The sequence below is a fragment of the Lampris incognitus genome, chromosome 8, assembly GCF_029633865.1.
Source record: "Lampris incognitus isolate fLamInc1 chromosome 8, fLamInc1.hap2, whole genome shotgun sequence".
NCBI classification, from domain to species: domain Eukaryota; kingdom Metazoa; phylum Chordata; class Actinopteri; order Lampriformes; family Lampridae; genus Lampris; species Lampris incognitus.
Genome location: NC_079218.1, coordinates 23,909,242 through 23,928,922, shown reverse-complemented (window position 1 = coordinate 23,928,922; position 19,681 = coordinate 23,909,242). Strand labels below are relative to the sequence as shown.

The following is a 19,681-nucleotide window of genomic DNA, read 5'->3' as shown; positions in this document are numbered from 1 at the left end:
CACTGACAAGCTAGATCCGCTTCTGTCTTTCTTCTCCTCCTTTGACCTTCACCTCTCACCCCCTCCTCCTACCCACAAGGCCGGCAACCAGCTGGACCTTATCTTTACTAGACACTGTCCTATTTCCAATCTCTCCATTACTCCCCTCCAGCTCTCTGACCACTATTTCATGTCCAACTCTCTCTCCCTCTCTTCTCAGCCCCTCCCCGTAGACACCTCCGTTCTCTCTCCGCCACTGATCTTTCTTCCTCCGTTACCTCTATCCTTCCTACACCGGAATCTTTCGCTCTCCTACCCCGACACTGCTACTGATCTTCTTCTTTCTACCCTCTCCTCTTCTCTGGACAATCTCTGTCCCCTCACCTCCAGGCCTGCATGCCCAACTCCACCTGCCCCTTGGCTGTCTGACTCAGTACACACTGACAGACGGAGCCTAAGAGTGGCAGAGCGCAACTGGAGAAAAGGCAAACTCCCAGAGGACCTTCTCAACTTCCAATCTCTTTCCACTTTCTCCTCTTCCCTTTCTGCTACTAAAGCTGCCTTTGATCGCTCTAAAATCCTATCCTCTGCCTCTAATCCTATGAAACCTTCTCTACACTTCTTCAATCTCCTTCTCCCTGATGACTTCGCTAACTTCTTTGACAAGACGGTAAACGACATCAGGTCCTCCTTTTCTCACCGCCCGGTTAGCGCTCCTTGCCCTAGCGCACCCTCCCTCACCTCTCCCCCGACGAGGTCCTCAACCTCACCACATGCTCCCTTGACCCGGTCCCCTCCCCTCTTCAGTCTATAGCACCTGAACTCCTTCCTTTTCTTACCCACCTCATCAACACCTCCCTCCAGGCAGGATGCTTTCCATCTGCCTTCAAGACTGCTGGAATCACCCCCCTTCTCAAGAAACCATCAATTAACCCTTCTAATGTCAAAAACTACAGACCGGTTTCCCTTCTACCCTTTCTATCCAAAACTCTCGAACGTGCTCTTTAACCAAATTTTTTGTACCTCCTCCTGGACCCCAACCAGTCTGGGTTCAAGGTGGGTCACTCAACAGAGAAGGCCTTCCTTGCAGTGACAGAAACGCTACACTCTGCGAGAGCAAACTCTCTCTCTTCTGTTCTGATACTCCTGGACCTGTCAGCTGCATTCGACAGTGAACCACCAGATCCTCCTCTCTACCCTCATTACATTATATTATAGTCATTAGCCGACGCTTTTATCCAAAGCGGATTACAATAAGTGCATTTAACGTAGGAAATCAGGAGGACTACTAGTGATTAGAGGTCATAAGTGCATCTAAGAGCAAAAACAGTGCTAAAGTAAAAGTGCAAGAGTTCTTTTTTTAAATGAGTGAATACAATAAGTGCTAAGAACAAGAAATGGAAGTAGTTCTTGAAGAGGTGAGTTTTCAACCTGCGCCAAAAGATGGGCAGCGATTCCGCTGTCCTGACAGCAGTGGGGAGTTCATTCTACCACTGTGGGGCCAGGACAGAAAAGAGCTGTGACTGGGTCGATTGGCAGCAGGGGCCTCTGAGCGATGGGGCAACCAGGCAACCCAAAGCAGCAGAGCGAAGTGGTCGGGCGGGGGTGTAGGGCTTGACCATTGCCTGGAGATAGGAATGAGCTATTCCTTTCAATGCCCGGTAGGCTAGCACCAGAGTCTTAAACTGGATGCAAGCAGCTACTGGGAGCCAGTGTGACATGAGTAGGGGAGTTGTGTTGGAGGACTTACGGCGGTTGAACACCAGACAAGCTGCAGCTTTCTGAACAAGCTCCAGAGGTCTGATGGCCGACGCCGGGGCGCCAGCAAGGAGGGTGTTGCTGTAGTCCAGCCGGGAGATGTGCAGAGCCTAGATAAGCACCTGTGCCATCTCGTCGGTGAGGAATGGGCGAATCCTCCTGATGTTATGGAGGAGAAATCTGCAGGAAGGAGCAACCGATGCAACGTTTGCAGCAAATGACAGTTGGTCGTCCAGGATCACACCCAGATTCCTCGCAGTCCGAGTTGGTGTCACCATGGTGTTGTCAATGGTTATGGCCAGGTCTCGGTGTGGGAAACCTTTCCCTGGGAGTAACATCAGCTCTGTCTTGTCCAGATTGAGCTTCAGGTGGTGTGTCGCCACTCTGAGATGTCAGTCAAGCACGCAGCAATGCGTGTCTCTACTTGTGTGTCAGAGGGAGGAAAGGACAAGCTCAGCTGGGTGTCATCGGCATAATAATGGTAAGAGAAGTCAAGCGAGTAAATAACAGAACCCAGGGATGTCATGTACAGGAAAAAAAGGAGAGGACCCAGAACCGAACCCTGTGGAGCACCTGTAGTCAGCCTGCGAGGCTCCGACACAAAGCCCTTCCATGTCACCTGGTAGGAGCGACCCGTCAGGTAGGATGCAAACATTGAGTGCAGAGACTGTGACACCCAGCCCCTTGAGGGTAGAGAGGAGGATCTGGTGGTTCACTGTGTCGAACGCAGCTGGCAGGTCCAGGAGTATCTGGACAGAGGAGAGTGAGTTTGCTCTCGCAGAGTGCAGCAATTCTTTCACTGCAAGGAGGGCCGTCTCTGTCGAGTGACCCACCTTGAACCCAGACTCGTTGGGGTCCAATTGGTTGTTGTGGTGGAGGTACAAAGAAAATTGGTTAAAGACAGCACATTCGAAAGTTTTGGCTAGAAAGAGTAGAAGGGTAGTTTTTTACATCAGAGGGGTTAAGTGATGGTTTCTTGAGAAGGGGGGCTGGGTGTCACACAGGTTCTGCACTCAATGTTTGCATCCTACCTGACAGGTCGCTCCTACCAGGTGACATGGAGGGGATCCGTGTCAGAGCCTCGCAGACTGACTACAGGCATTCCACAAGGTTCGGTTCTGGGTCCTCTCCTTTTCTCCCTGTACACAACATCCCTGGGTTCTGTTATTCACCCGCATGACTTCTCTTACCATTGTTATGCCGATGACACCCAGCTGATCTTGTCTTTTTCTCCCTCTGACACATAAGTAGAGACACGCATTGCTGTGTGCTTGACTGACATCGCCAAGTGGATGGCGACACACCACCTCCCGGCTGGACTACGGCAACTCCCTCCTTGCTGGCATCGACTATCAGACCTCTGGAGCTTCTTCACAAAGCTGCAGCTCATCTGGTGTTCAACCACCCTTAAGTTCTACCACACAACTCCCCTACTCATGTCCCTACACTGGCTCCCATTAGCTGCTTGCATCCAGTTTAAGACTCTAGTGCTAGCCTACCGGGCAGTGAAAGGAACAGCTCCTTCCTATCTCCAGGCCATGGTCAAGCCCTACACCCCTGCCTAACCACTTTGCTCTGCTGCCTCGGGACACCTGGTTGCCCAATCGCTCAGAGGCCCCTGCTGCCGATTGACCCGGTCACGGCTCTTTTCTGTCCTGGCCGCTCAGTGGTGGAATGAACTCCCTACTGCTGTCAGGACAGCGAAGTCGCTGCCCATCTTTCGGCGCAGGTTGAAAACTCTCCTCTTCAAGAACTACTACCCTGTTATTTGCTCATAGCACTTAACTTTCTTGCACTTTTACTTTAGCACTGGTTTTGTTCTTAGATGCTTGTTTAGAGAGAAGATACACTTATGACCTCTAACAAGTAGTTCTCCTGATTTCCTACGTTAAATGCACTTATTGTAAGTCGCTTTGGATAAAAGTGTCGGCTAAATGACTGTAATGTAATTTTGCTTCATGGTGAAATAAATAGTGTTCCCTGGAGCTGTTCATGGAAGCTCTCACACAAATATTACATGGAGCTGCTGTGTCAGCTATTGAAAAAATCTTGAATAGGGATGGCAAGATGGCAACCATACAGGCTGTGAGTTCATTAGCCCATGATTTCCTTTTCAGGTATACCAATTCTCCATTTCATGAACAAATTATACAAAATAGTAACCATTATACTATGTTTCTGAGAACTCAAGAAGCTGGGCTATAACGGGGCTGTTCTCACTCAATGTTGGATTCATATGGAGAGATGGTTAAACTTGCTGAGGTAATATACTCTGCAAATCCAAATTATTAGGGATGCTCCAATCGATTGGCTGCCGATCATTATCAGCCGATTTTCATTCTACATAGTTTGATCGGAGCTCTCAATAAAGGCCAATCAGAAGAGCTAATCAGATGACGCAAAATACGTCAGACATTGCTCTGTGCGCAGCAAAAGAAGCTCGCTAAAATGGCTTCACCGGTCTGGCAGTTCTACAAGGTGTCCGAAGAAGACAATAAAATCTCTATATGCAATGAGTGTGAAGCAGAAATCCCTCGTGGTGGACCACAACATTTTAATACCATGAACCTCATTAGACATTTCAGAATTTGTCACATTAAAAAATATCGCAAGTATGAAAGGCAAGCCAGCGCAAAGTAAAGTGAGTTAACCCTTTAGCAACTCAGTCTTCCATTCTTCAGTTGTCAGGGAGACATTTAAACAGCATGAACCCTATAGCAGTGACAGTAAGAAGTCAAAAGAAATATCAGCCAAGATAATGGAATTCATTGGCCTTGATCAGCAGCCTCTTTCTGTAGTGGAAGACGAGGGTTCCGATGATTTATTACCGACTTGGATCCACGTTATATCTTTCCAGGTCGCAAATATTTCATGGATGTATGCTTTCCGCAGTTATACCAAACAGTATATACACATATTGACGGCATTTTAAAGGCCAACGTCACATCAATTAGTTTTACAAGTTATATCTGAGTTCGCGTGCATGTCCCTGTTAAGATTAACCACACACTTTATTGATCAAAACTTCAAACAACACAACGGTGTTCTTCATTGTTGAGAACTCACAGTGCCACACACAGCGGGGGCTCTGGCTGTCGCATTCAGTAACATGTTCTGATCCTGGGGAATCCCGAGAGGAAAGGTACATGCTATTCTAAGGGATAACGCTAAGAACATGGCAACGGCCATGAAGGATGCGGATTTACCCATTCTACCCTGTATGGTGCATACACTCCAACTCAATGTGACCAAGGGAGTATTTTCACAGCGAAGCATCTCTGATATTATAACTGCAGGGAGATGGAATATCGGTCATTTTAAACATTCCCTCTTAGCATACTCCCGACTCGAAAGCATTCAGCAACAACTGGGCCAGCCTACAAAAAGACTACAGCAAGCTGTATCTGCTAGGTGAATAGTACTTTGTATATGCTAGAGTCTACTAGAAAGGAAATGGGCACTAACTATCTGCTTAAGCAGCCAACTATGACTTGCCTTCAACGTTCTCCGGCAATCAGTGGAAATTAATCGGAAATATGACTTCCCTGCTCACACCATTCAGAGCTCATGCAACAGATCAGCTCATCAACTGCATTGGCTATAGATGTTATACCATCCATTAGAGCTCTTATGCGTCTCCAAACAGTATCGGCCGATTCTGATTCTGGTGATCAGCCCCAAAAACCCTGACCATCGCATCCCTACAAATTATGGCTTAAGGTTTATCTTAACAATTATTCCGAGATCAGGTATGTTAACCCCAATCCTTTTGTACTGGGAAAAAAAAAAGAAAAGAAAAAAAACTGACTTCTGATTTTATCAATCTTTCCATCTCTTGCTGTCCCACTAACTGTCATAACAACTACAGTCACAGAGCGCAGAGGAATACTGTCTACCAGGTTAGAAATGCAGAATGAACAGTTGTTTTGTAGGCCTAGAAATTATTTTTGAAAGAATCCAAGGAAAGCCTGAGTCCAGTCTCTACTGGAAAAATTACTGACACAGCATTCAACAATAGATGTGACACAAAGGTTGAAGTTACAGTTATCTGACAGTGAAGGGCAGCCAATAAATTATATTATCAACACTTAAAAAGGGGGACTGGAATTAATAATTGTTGATAATTACCCATTTCCATTCATCGTTTTCTTTAATTAATAACTTATGTTTACTTCCCCTACACAGATTTTTCCAGCTAGGGATTAAACCTGGCATCCTGTTTTGTTCACATTCATTGAGTGTCAAAAATAGCAAGGCATAGCTACCTGATCTAACTTAATTTCATTTGGTACACACCCTGCATGGCAAAGTACAAGCCTAGATGAGCGTATCATATTTATTGTGTGCTTTTAACTTCAATTTAGCGTTATCAGTGAAGGTTGAATCAGTTCATCTGGATACAACGTTTATTGACAAATACGTTTCATCACTCAACTAAGTGACATCTTCAGTCTAAACTGACTGCAGGTATCCCCACCCCTTATAAACAATACAGTTGCATAACGACCGAACCCACTGACCAGTTTCATAAGCAAATATGGGTGTGACCATAAACTAGAGTTTCAATGGCCATGTGAACTATTCACAGAGGATTTGGGAATGTTTGCAATCACAGCATTGTAAGCTGGCGACATAACGACCGAAACCGACGACCAGTTTCATATGCAAATATTGTGTGTGACGATTAACTAGCGTTTCAAAGGCCATGTGTACCAGAGCCCAGAGCCCTAGAAAGAGAGAGTTGCGTCAACTCCGTAGACGTTAATGGGCCAACTATTTAACAGCAATGGCGGATCATGGGAGCCACCGACTGGATAGTGCCAAACAGTGCGACCAGGGGCAATAGGATTCTATGGCGAAGGTATGTTTCTCGCATTAATCAAAGGTTAATTTACAGGTAAGAAGCTACACTTGACATTTTAATGATGACCATTTTACAAGCACGTTGGAATCAAATTAACGATGTAATTTAAAGCGTGACAGCTCGTCAATTCCTACACATGCGCATAGAGTATGTGTCACGTTGGAATATATCTATATCTATACATAAATGTAAAAATGGTAACACTTTAGTATGGGGAACATAGTCACCATTAATTAGGTGCTTATTAGCATGCAAATTAGCAACATATTGGCTCTTAATTGGTCATTATTATGTACTCATTAATGCCTTATTCTGCATGGCCTTATTATACAACCAGTAAGCCATTAACTATGAGTTTTCCCTCTATAACCTCAGAATTATTGCTTATTAGTCGTACCATCTCAATATGCTTCGCTTAGTATGGACTTTATAAGGTGGTAGTACCACAAGAAGAGTTATTCTCCCTTACTAACACTTAATGAATATGGTCTGTTCTTACATAACAAAACACAAAACTACAAGTGTTAATAGTGTTAAATTACTCTAAATTAAGTTTGTGTTACTTAGAATATGTTCCCCATACTAAAGTGACATCTTGATCATTACTAATTCACTAGTAATTAAGTTTTTTTTACTTAGAATGTGTTCCCCATACTAAAGTGTTACCGTAAAAATCTGAAAATATTGGTTAGTAGTTACCAGAAATCGCGGCTAAGCAGTTCATTTAAATGGCCCGCCAAGCTTCGTTTGGAACTATTCAGCGGCTATATGAACCACGTGACCCTCTCGCGTTCTGACCCCTCGTTGACGTAACTCTCTCTTTCTAGGGCTCTGATGTGTACTATTCAAAGATAATTTGGGAATGTTTGCAATGATCAGATCTGATCAGAAAAGATCTTACGGTCGCCATTGCAAACATTCCCAAATCCTCTGTGAATAGTACACGACCATTGAAACTCTAGTTAATCGTCACACCCATATTTGCATATGAAACTGGTCGTTTGTTTCGGTCTTATGCATCTGTCGCCATCTTACAACGCTGTGATTGCAAACATTCCCAAATCCTCTGTGAAAAGTACACATGGACATTGACTCTCTATTTAATGGTCACATCCATATTTGCGTATGGATACCTGCAGTCAGTTTAGACTGAGGACGTCCGTTAGTTGAGTCAAGTTAATTTTATTTGTATAGCCTGATATCACAAATTACAAATTTGCCTCAAGGGGCTTTACAGCAACACAACACCCCGTCCTTAGACCCTCGAATCGGATAAGGAACAACTCCCTAAAAAAAAACCTTAACAGGGAGAAAAAAAAATAGGAAGAAACTCCAGAGAGAACAACAGAGGTTGGATCTCTCTCCCAAGACGGACAACTTGCAATGGCTGTTGTGTTCACATAATTTACAGAATACAACGTTGAAAGACAATAACAGAATTATAATGGAATTATAGAATTTATGAAGAATGTCGAGTGATGAAACGTATATGTCAGTAAACGTTGTATCCAGATGAACTGATTCAACCTTCTCTGATTTTCTTACCTGTATTATTGAGCATGCACCAAGACAACTTGGCGTTATGTATACGTAGTGTAGAGAAAGTAGCACTGAAAACAAAGCTTGTACCTTACCTGTTCCATTGGGTGGGTCTCGGGAAGTGCAGAAAAATTCACATACAGTAGTTTCCTAATCAAAACTGATGCGATTGTTTACGCTGCTTTGTTACCGTTAAACCACTTAATAAAATAAACGGTGTTAATAGCAGCAGTAGCAGCAGGCGTGATAGCGGCAAATCAGTTCTTGTACTGATTGCACTGACGTTACAGCTGTGTCGAACCAATGCATTTATGTATTTAATCCTCAACTATAAAATTGGAAGACTGTACGCGGTCTGTCTCTTTGCTCGTCAGAATGAGTCATAGTGAGCAAAACATCCGATAACATCAAATATGGAATCAAACGATTTAGTTATATGGGGCTTCTGCAGAAGCTAGCTCTAGTTAGCTGACAGCCAGCGACAAAGTTACCCGATTTCTTGACGTTACACCATCGCATAACCCTTGTTTTATATCGACAAAAGACAGTTAAGTTTAGAATGATCGAAGTTCGTAGGCCAAAAAAAGAGAAAAAATGTTAGTAGACGCCGTTGACACACCTATTTACCTGTATGTGAAGTTTAACCAGCTACTGCCCTGCGATCTATGCAAGATAACGTTAGCACTTTCAGTTCCCTAAGAGCTCTAAAATGTTATCCGAAGAGCGTACTCACCGAAAACAATACACAGCACGAATCCACACACTAAAGCACATATACAAGTGGTATTTAACAATTTTGACTCCATAATGTTGTAAACGCGACACTTGCTCAATCTCGACTCCTTTTTTTTTTTTAGCCAGTCAAACGAAGTGGTTTCTTCTTTGTGTATTGTGGCAGCTGGCTCGACTCTTTCTCACTACTGACTTCCAGTGGTTGAGAAGCGCGATCGGCGTTTACTACCGTGTCTGAAGTGAGGTAAAATCTGGCTGAAATCAGTAGTCAGATTTAAGTCTGAAAAACTTAAACGGAAAAAATACGACATTCAGCAACTTTTCTTAAGTTATAAATTACAATTTGGTTTTTATACTTTTATCCATAACTGTTTTAGATTGTATCAGAAACTGCGAGGGAGAGATCTACGTCTCATTAATATTCATGAGCTGACCTTTGCATGACCGTACAAATGATGACCGGCAGTAAGGTCGGGTGGTTTGAGCTGAATAGGCTATTTGTAAACGCGTGTGTCTGACGACATTATGAGCGGTTGACAAAAAGACTGGCTAAGGTAAAATTAATTTAGGGGAGCTCTTTTAAGAATATAAAAATAGAAAAGACGAATTCTACCATATAAACCTTTTCCCCCCAGTAGAAACAGACCATACAAAATGAATGAAGATTAAAAAAGGCGATGTTGGAAAATATTGTTTCAATTTCTCTCTGACTTAAAATAAAATAAACCGAGACTGGCTGGTGTGTTGTAGAGATGGGTTATATGAGTGGGGTCATATCCATTAGCAGCCCTCAAGACAGAGAACAGATGCAAAGCAGAGACTGTAGCGGACAGTTCACTTGAGTTGCACGATGGAGGTAAATTGATGTGGTTTAGACACAGGCAATAAACAAAAACATTTGGCAGTTGCTGTATCTGAGCAATAAAACCAAAGACCACACTGGCTGTCCACATATCCTCTTTGGTACTTTCTTTGGTAGGCAATGGAATAGACTGGTACGCTACCCAGACGCCATTCAAAATTATATTAACGATTATTTGACATGTTGCTCATGCCCCTAGTTCAGATAAATTAACATTTTGTATGAACGCCTTTTCACCTTTTCTTGAATGATATGGAAAAAGAGATTATTAATCTTAAAACAAGTTTACAGGAGGAGACTGGAATATAACGTTGAACCTTTAGATGTATCACATTAGACTAAATAAAAGCTATCTTTACAATCTCAGACAATTTACTATACTGAGTATCCAAAGGAGTTGAATCAAGTGTAACTGGACTTGGTATATATTTTCACGGATATATACCAAGTCCAGTTGCACTTGATTCAACTCCTTTGGATAACCATGACCTGGATGAATGAGAACATTCACAGACACTATACTGAGTAGATCTCGATTAGCGAGTTAGATATGAACGTTCACTTCCAGAAAGTGGTAGAATGATAAATGAGTTTCCTGTGAATTGGCACGCCTTTGGTTTTATCATCAGTGGCCTCAATTTGTTTTATTTTCAAATATATCATCTGCTGCAATGACACCGTTTCCTTAAGGGGATCATTGAATTTTCAGTCGTCTAAACTTATTCTAAGGACCAATATTTACTCACTTGTACGGGCTATGCATCATCTCTTGACTGTTCACATCGTGATTTATCACGTGAGACTTTTTTCCAGTTTGAAATTTATTGTTAGGTTTTGATACAATGGCTGAGTGTATGACAGCTTAACATGTATTTTAAGGGCCATGAATATTGTATTTCCATTTCTAGTCTCAGTAAACGCGGTAGTAAAACAGATTTAAAATTTCAGCTTCAATGGGTTTTATAAACTTCCAAAAAGCCAGTAGTCAAAATCTTCAAAAAAAAAAAAAATCATTACACCTAAATTTTTGTTAAATAAATTCTGGATTCAGCGTGTTGATATTTTTGTGTACTGCATACCAATGTGTGGGTGGTAGATGGTGTAGAATCAGCTTTCAGGGCCACTATGTCACCGAAGAAGACCATACATTTCACAGCGAAAGTCTGAATTCAATCACACCCCAAAATGAATTCTCCATCTTTCATTTGTCTAGCTGTATCAAGTTGGGTTGAACGTTTTGCAGTACATATTCCAGATAATTGCGTGCATCACTATGTTAGACAATGGTAGACAAATTATCAAATAAAAGTAGCCATGATCGCAAGGACGTAGTGAGTGTTTATGATAACTAGCAATGCTTTCCAAGGGAAACCAGTTCATATAAACGCTCTGTGTGTTATAAGTGATAAGATACCTAAGTATTTAGGCATTTGAAATAAATTTACGGGAACAATTAATTTCAAATTCAAAATAACAAGCCAATGCAATAAGGCCTTCTTAAAGCATAATGTCCAGAATCAAAGAGTTAATTAATCACACCGAACAATGTCTATCTCTTAGGAAATGTGACACTAATTTTCAATACTGGGTTGAACAGATCATCGCAGTCCACAATCAAACAAGCCAAAGCCATACAATTTCTCTCAGTGCAACTCGACCTGGCTTGCTCTAACACCTGCATCATCTCACTATACATCATTGTAAGTTTCTATGATAAATATCAACTCAAGACAATAGACATGTGCAACCCATAAAGTATATAATACATGCAATTAAAAGAATCAGTGAGAAACATCACTATGTTTTTAAATCATAAACTGTTGTACGTATACACACACACACACACACACATATATATATATATGTATATATATATATACATATATTAACTGTTCAAAGTGCAATGATTAAAAACCATTGCCTGCATGGAATATTGTATTACAACAGGAGATCATTTCTTTTCATGCTCACATTTTCCATAAACCAACCAAAGCATTTAGGGGTTTCCAACCACCTCAGCCACTGAGGGCAGAGCGTTAAACCTCATGCTGGAACCCTTAAGAAACCAGCAGTTTAAAAATTGTTTAGATCATTAAAGTGCAGATACTTGGTAAGTTAAACATCTGAAAGCATCCAAATAATAAAAATGGTGTGGGATTATCAATATCCAAGGCCAAGAATTTTCGTTTACAGCCTAAAAACAAAATATAGCCAATGAAAAAAATGATTTCCAGCTACTGATGCCGCGTATCTGTTGCCATGGTAACCATTACTTGGTTGGTTTCTCTGTATTTTCATATTCCTCCAAGTTATACAAGTCATTGCTATCCAATTACCACATTAGCTCTCAAAACTCTATTCTACTGCTCACTTACTTAAAATCTAATAGCAGATTGGGGGCAATGACAGTATGATTTTTTACAAATGTGGGTTTGTGGTTAGAAATTAGAAAAGTGATCCTTCACTGTGCCCGAACAATTACCATGGAGTAGCATAACGATTGATGTAGAAAAATCACTTTGCATAATTTTATTTAAAGGTGAATGTTGTCAACATTGTTGGTCATGACCTGAGAAAGCTGATTTAATGAGGTCAATAGTCTTTCAATGCGCAGGTTGAGGGTAGCAGGCAATACTAATTTTGAATTTGGATATCCTTCTCAAACCACTGATACGCTTGTTGCCAAATCTGCCACCTTAGTTTTCTTGAACCCACCTGCCCACATTTACTTGTACCAAGTTAAAGGCACATTTCATCATTGGTCACTAGAGGTGTTTACCCACATTATGCTATGTACTTAATTGCCATCCAAAAAGTGCTTAATGACTCATTTCACCACCATGCAAGTGATGATGAAAATGGTGCCTTCTGAATGTGCAGAGGTACAAATATGAACCACAAAGAACAATGTGAGTATGTGAGCGCAAATTTTCTTTTTAAGGTTATTCAAAAGAAAACATCCCTAAACATGGGGGGGGGGGGTGTTCTCCAAACCTGATCAGTTTGACTCTTCAATCTGTCACTGAGTTATCAAATCCTTTCAGGCAGATCTAAGGAACAACCAGCATGAGTGCTGTGTTAGTGCTTCTCTTGGGATTAGCTAGCCATCATAGCAAAGCAGTAGGAATTCATATAAAAAGATAGATTGATTGGGCAACCCAAAAATGGGACTAAGGTTAGAATAGCATGACTAGAATTTCCTCAGTGATCCAATATGCTCCATTTACACTCATGTTGGGAAATTTCCCTTTACTTCACTTAACTTGTGTACCCATGTTCTTACCAGTGGTAGTGTTCTCACAGAATCTGACTTAACAAATGTGTTTTAACGAGTTCATTGACATCTAGTATAACAAATAAGAAAAACAACATTTAACAGAACTCCTGTTTCCATAATATATTTCTGCAGTTTTCAGAAATTGCTCTGGTTAGAAACGGAGAGCAAGGGTTAAGAAGTATACAGGATACATGCTCAAGAGAGAAAGTATTGCTGACAAATGTGTTATGTTCGTTTTTGGGGGGGGATAGGGGCAAGGGGGTGGCATGTGCATAATTTTCAATAATTTCCTTCATTTCAACTTTGTCATAGGTCTCAGTGGATGACATTCCCAAACCAAGTCACATTTTCACACAGTGACACTAGCCTTGGTCAAAAAAACAAAAACAAAAAGAAAAGACATAGAAAGAAAGAGATGGAAAAGTGAGTGGAACAACAAAATGATTATCAACTGCTCACTGAAAAACAGTAGAATAATTGTGTGTCCAATTGTTTTTGTTTACCTGGAAAGAGAAGTTGCTGATGGAAAGTGCTTCAGAAGCCAACAAACTTCTTTTTGGTTGCGCTAATACAGTCATATCTACAGTAGAAACAAGAGATAGACCAGACACACAGGAAGATGGACTTCCACCTCTTCTGTTATAGACAGACGTTTCAGTTATTTACAGCTTTTTTTTAGTAGTGTTCTTCATTATTCTGTCCATAATTTATTCCAAGAGTCTTAACGTACAGAAAAGGCCTTTGTCCCCTCAAGTCTAGACTGTCCTTTTCCCTCCAAACACTTCAATTATGGTTATAGGGAGGGGTCAGAGAACATTACTGGGCTGCTGACACTGAAGAGGGAGAGTGTGGCGCAGTTATTTCATAAAAAGGTATCATGTCTCTGGGAGCTGGTTGATATCAGTCAAGTTGGTGTCATTGAGGATGATTTTGATGCGCTCCAAGGAGTCCGCCTGCCTTATTCTCTCCAACTGCACCTGTAGGTACATGAACAAAGATCATCTAATTTAACTGATCAATTATAAAAGGGAAGAGAAAGACACAGTTTAAGTGTATTACTTTAAAAGAATCCATCCATTTATAGTTCACCTAGTGGTGATTCTCTAAATATATATCGCAGTGTGACGAAGATATATATTTTGTTATTTAATCTCTGAAGAGTTAACTGTGTAACGTATCACAATACATAAGCTTGGGGAGCCCGGGTAGCGCAGTGGTCTATTCCGTTGCCTACCAACATGGTGATCGGCAGTTTGAATCCCCGTGTTGCCTCTGGCTTGGTCAGGCATCCCTACAGACACAATTGGCAATGTCTGCGGGTGGGAAGCCGGATGTGGGTATGTGTCCTGGTCGCTGCACTAGCGCCTCCTCTGGTCGGTCACACGCCTGTTCAGGCGGGAGGGGGAACTGGGAGGAATACCGTGATCCTTCCATGAGCTACGTCCCCCTGGCAAAACTCCTCACTGTCAGGTGAAAAGAAGCAGCTGGCGACTTCACATGTATTGGATGTGGTAGTCTGCAGCCCTCCCTGGCTCAGCAGATGGGGTGGAGCAGCAACCGGGGTGGCTCGGAAGAGTGAGGTAATTGGCCGGGTACAATTGGGGAGAAGGGGGGACCCCCCCCAAAATAATATATAAGCTTGAGATCTCCATGAATAAGGTCATCAGGGTTTCAGTTGGAAGTAGAACTACCATGCTCTTTTACTGGCTTTGGGGGAGAAGCTGGTCGAGGGCTTGAGGGCACTTAAATAGTCATAATTACAGGAACTGTATTCACCTCAATTTTCAGCTTCTGCAGTAGCAAGGATTGTGACTGGCTAAAGAAAGTAAAAGGTACTACTCTATGATTAAAATCAAGGAGGCAGTATCCCAAAATCCTGACCAATCTAGTTGAGGCTGGTACGAATCAAAGTATGTCACAAAGAATATGATCGACACCTGACTGAAAGCACGATCAAACCAACAGTTAACATATACACTAATCAGCCAAAACATTATGACCACTCACAGGTGAACCGAATAATGTTGATCATCTCCAAACAAGGGCACATGTCAAGGCCTGGGTAGATCAGATGGTAAGTGAACAATCAGTTCTTGTAGTCAATGTGTTGGATGCAGGAGAAATGGGCAGGAGTAAAGACCTGAGCGACTTTGACAAGAGCCATACTTTTATGGCCAGATGACTGGGTCAGAGAATCTCTGAAATGGGAAGGCTTCTGGGATGCTCATGGTCAACAGTGGTGAGTACCTATCGACAGTGGTCTGAGGGGGAACAAACCAGAAAGCAGAAATAGGGTGTTGGGAGCCCAAGGCTCATTGATGCACAAGAGCAACGAAGGCTATCTCGTCTGGTCCGATCCAACAGAAGGTCTACTGTGGCACAATCCCAGAATTTTTTAATGATGGTTACGGGAGGAATGTGTCACAACATACAGTGCATCGCACCCTGCTTCATATGGGGCTACGTAGCCGCAGACTGGTCAGAGTACCCATGATGACCCCTGTCCATCATCGAACGTGTCTACAATGGCGCATACGAGCATTGGAACTGGACCTTGGAGCAGTGGAAGAAGGTAGCCTGGTCCGATGAGTCCCATTTTATATTAGATCATGTGGATGGCCGTGTACGTGTGCACCGTTTTACCTGGGGAAGTGATGGCACCAGGATGCACTGTGGGAAGACAAAAGCTGGTGGAGGGAGTGTGATGCTCTGGGCAATGTTCTGTTGGGAAACCCTGGGGCCATTCATGTGGATGACAATTTGACACAGTCCACCTACCTAAACACCGTTGCAGACCAGGTATACCCCTTCATGGCAATGGTATTCCCTGATGGCAGTGGCTTCTTTCTGTAGGATAATGCACCCTGCCACACTGCACACAATATTCAGGAATGGCTTGAGGTACACAATGAAGTGTTCAAGGTGTTGCCCTGGCTCCCAAATTCTCCAGATCTCAGTCCAAGTGAGCATCAGTGGGATATGCTGGACCGACAAGTCTGATCCATGGCAGCTCCACTTCGCAACTTACACAACTTGAAGGATCTGCTGCTAATGTTTTGATGCCAGATACCACAGGACACCTTCAGCGGTCCATGCCTTGGCAGGTCAGTGTGGTTTTGGTGGCACACGGAGGATCAACAACACATCAGACAGGTGGTCATAATGTTTTGGCTCATCAGCGAACGTGACGACATGTGCAGGCCTCTCTCCCAAGATGAATCGTTCAGACAATATTTGACAAATTAGCTGACGACAATGAAATCTTATCGATTATTCTTCCACTAATGTAGTAAAAGCTTTTAGATGTTTACATTTCATTGGAAATAACTTGTTTTTTACTTATTGTGACCTCAGTCTTAAAAACTAATTATCACCATCACCTGGTAATATCTCCTTTACCTGCAGGGTCTGAGAGAGCTTGACAAAGTCCTTTTGCACTTGCTCACTGACATCCAACTCTGTCTGTAGTCTCTGGGCCTTGTCTCTCTCATCCATCACCTGGCTCTCCAGTGCACTCTATAGTAGCGGACAATGCACACACGCACACACACACACACACACACACACACACACACACACACACACACACACACACACACACACACACACACACACACACACACACACACACACACACACCACAGGTGGTGAGTCAGTGTCAAACTTCCACAGGGTATGAAAACATGTCACAGAGGGAAATGGTGACAGCTAAATATGTACCGAGACTGGGCCACACACTGACCTTGGTGGTGGTCAGCTCCTTGAGCTGCTGTTCCAGACTGTTTTTCAAGTCTTGTACACACTCCAGTGTCTCATTATTCTCTTTTAAGCTGCTCTGCAACTAGAGAAAGACAACCACTAAACATGTAAGCCATAAATATCAATGTGAAAAAACACTTTTAACTTTAAGAGCGCACTTAGTAGAGTGCAGATCCCCACCAGGCGTATCTCCCCTTCTCCAGTGTTCGGACTTAAGCGGAAAAAAAAAACAGCTGATGAGTTAGCACTCAATTGCGATGTAAAACGGGTTTTTCAAAAGTTTTGAATCACCACAACCATGAGAGGTCCTTGATCACAGTCAATAACTGTGCACAAAAATGATTAGGCTGACAGGCCCAGTAGTATACGAGCTCAGCAGAGAAGCAGCGGACAAATACACACACAGAAAAACCAGTGTTTTCCCTGCCATTATAAGACGTTTGCACAGCACCCAAGTTGACTGAACGGGAAATATGAAAAAAAAAAAAAGTTTTATATGCAGCACTCAAACGTTTTGCCTGTCAGTCTGTGGATGTGCAGCCTTCTAGGTGGACCCTCGCAAGAATGCAACCAAATCTAATATGAACTCGCATTCCAAGAAGAAAAGGTTTGCTATGTGACCACTTTAGTCTGACCCTAACACTGTCTTTATTTTCATAATATCATAAAGTAGGGTAAACCGTTTACGCCCGTAAATATGCAACTCACATCTAAGGTTGACTCAGACCAGTGCTTGTTGTGCTTGCCTCCCTACACTGGCTCCCTGTTATATTTCGAATTGATTTTAAAATTGCATTGCTCACTTTTAAGGCCTTAAACGGTCTTGCTCCTACATCCTCCTGTATCTGACCATAACGCTGTCATTTTCAAAGTCTCACTACAGCTCGCTACTCCTAGTCACTATCCTAAAACATGCTCTTGCATTCTCAGTGCTGGCTCTGCAGTTAAATTCTGTGATGGTTTTAATTCATCGTCCTTTAATCCCTCTTTATCCCTCCTCAATCCAGATGCACTATTAAAATCATTCATTGATCAGTGCCTATCCATCCTCGACCAAATAGCACCATTTAAAACTAGGAAACAAAAATCAAATAACCTCCCCTGGATGAATGATTACACTTGTACCTTTAGAAGACTCTGTAGAAAATCAGAATGACAATGGAAGACAACAAGTCCAAATTAGCACATAACACCCTTAAAAACCAAATGTTAATTTACCAGAAGGCAGTTAAGGATGTGAGATCAATGTACTTCTCTGAACTAATATCTAGAAATAACCATAATCCTACGGTTATCTTCAGGGTAATTGATTCTGTTATTAATGGTCCTTCCACTTCTCTTTTTGAACCTGATGTTGAGTTGTCTGAAAAATTTCTCACTCATTTTGTAAATAAGGTGAAGAATATTAGGTCCCAAATCCAGCCAGGCTCTTGCATTGGTTCCATTCCCCATGTTAATTCTGTCTCCCTGTTTCAACCAATTACAATTTCAGTGTTGGAGAGTACAGTCTCCAATATGAACTCCTCCTCCTGCATCCTTGGCATCATTCCCACTATGCTGGTCAAGGAGGTATTTTAAAGTATCAGCGCTGTTATTCTGCAAAGTCTTAATAATTATCTGGCTTCTGGTTCTTTTCCAGACAGTTTTAAGCATGCCATTGTTCACCTATTGCTGAAGAAACCTAATTTAGACTCCCTGTCCCTTAATAACTACAGACCAATCTCCAAATTGTCTTTCCTATCTCAGGCTCTGGAGACAGCAATTTCTTCTCAGATTATTTCTTTTATGAACACTAACACTATGTTTAATAGTTTCCGGTCTGGTTTTAGAGCACTTCATAGTACCAAGACAGCTCTAGTTAAGGTCAATAATGACCCACTGCTGACTGCAGATAAGAGGTGACTGCTCGATTTTAGTTCTTTTAGACTTAAGTGTTGCCTTTGACACAGTCGATCACAACATTGTGTTGCGTCACTTAAGAGACTTGGGTTGGCATCAAGGGCTCGGCTCTTAGCTTATTACGCTCTTATCTCACCAACTGAACTTTTTCTGTTGTTCTGGGTAACGTTGCCTCCTCGGTGGCTCAGTTGAATTGTGGTGTCCCTCAAGGCTCAGTTCTTGGCCCCCTTCTTTTTTCTCTATACATGCTGCCCCTTGGCCAGGTCATTCAAAATCACGATGTGGTCTACCATCTTTATGCTGACAAATGTTTGATATTTGTTTTTATTTATACTGTTGTTATTGTTACTCTTACCTATTTGGTCTTACTCTTATTTTTGCATTGTCTGGTTTTATTTATGTATTTATTTATTGTGAAACACTTTGTAACATTGTTTTAGAAAAGTGTTATATAAATAAAATTATTACTGTTATATACATTTCCACTGAAATGTATATAAGGGCATACACTGACCTGGTATATGCCCTCTTGACCATTAAGATCCGCAGATGGGGTCCTGCTGGTTATTCCCAGGTCACCGTTTGTCACCAAGGGTGATCGGGCTTTTGCTGTTAGAGCCCCCATACTATAGAACTCTCTTTCCATTGAACTAAGACAAACCAAGTCTCTAGTTTCTTTTAAATCTCATCTTAAAACTTTTGTTTTTATGAAAGCTTTTACAAACGTTTGATATTTGTGTTTATTTATTTATACTGTTTTCATTTTTAGTCTTACTAATTTTTGTAATTGTTTCAATTAACCAATTGATCTCTTCCCTTTTGCTTTTATTTTATGGTTTTATTTGTTAGTGCTTTTTAATTTCTCTTTTTTTTGTAATTTTTAACAAATTTGTCCTGTTCAGTGAAGCACTTTGTAACCCTGTTTAGAAAAGTCCTATACAAATAGTTTATTATTATTAATATTATTATTATTATTATTTAATACCCGCTACCCTATGGATTATGTGTTTTC

General features: G+C 41.8%; 2 protein-coding genes across 2 annotated transcripts in view; both read right to left on the bottom strand.

Moving 5' to 3' along the window:
* Positions 1–8,984, bottom strand: part of mpzl1l (myelin protein zero-like 1 like) — a 29,627-nt gene extending 20,643 nt beyond the window's left edge. Inside the window, exon 1 of the mRNA XM_056285360.1 lies at positions 8,874–8,984. Coding sequence (XP_056141335.1) covers positions 8,874–8,946 — 73 coding nt within the window. The 5' untranslated portion in view covers positions 8,947–8,984. The remainder of the gene's footprint in view (positions 1–8,873) is intronic.
* A 1,562-nt stretch (positions 8,985–10,546) lies between these two features.
* rabep1 (rabaptin, RAB GTPase binding effector protein 1) overlaps positions 10,547–19,681 on the bottom strand; it is a 56,033-nt gene continuing 46,898 nt past the window's right edge. The window contains exons 16-18 of the mRNA XM_056284488.1: positions 16,754–16,852; positions 16,411–16,527; positions 10,547–13,988 (exon numbers count right to left, since the gene is read on the bottom strand). Coding sequence (XP_056140463.1) covers positions 13,887–13,988; positions 16,411–16,527; positions 16,754–16,852 — 318 coding nt within the window. The 3' untranslated portion in view covers positions 10,547–13,886. The remainder of the gene's footprint in view (positions 13,989–16,410; positions 16,528–16,753; positions 16,853–19,681) is intronic.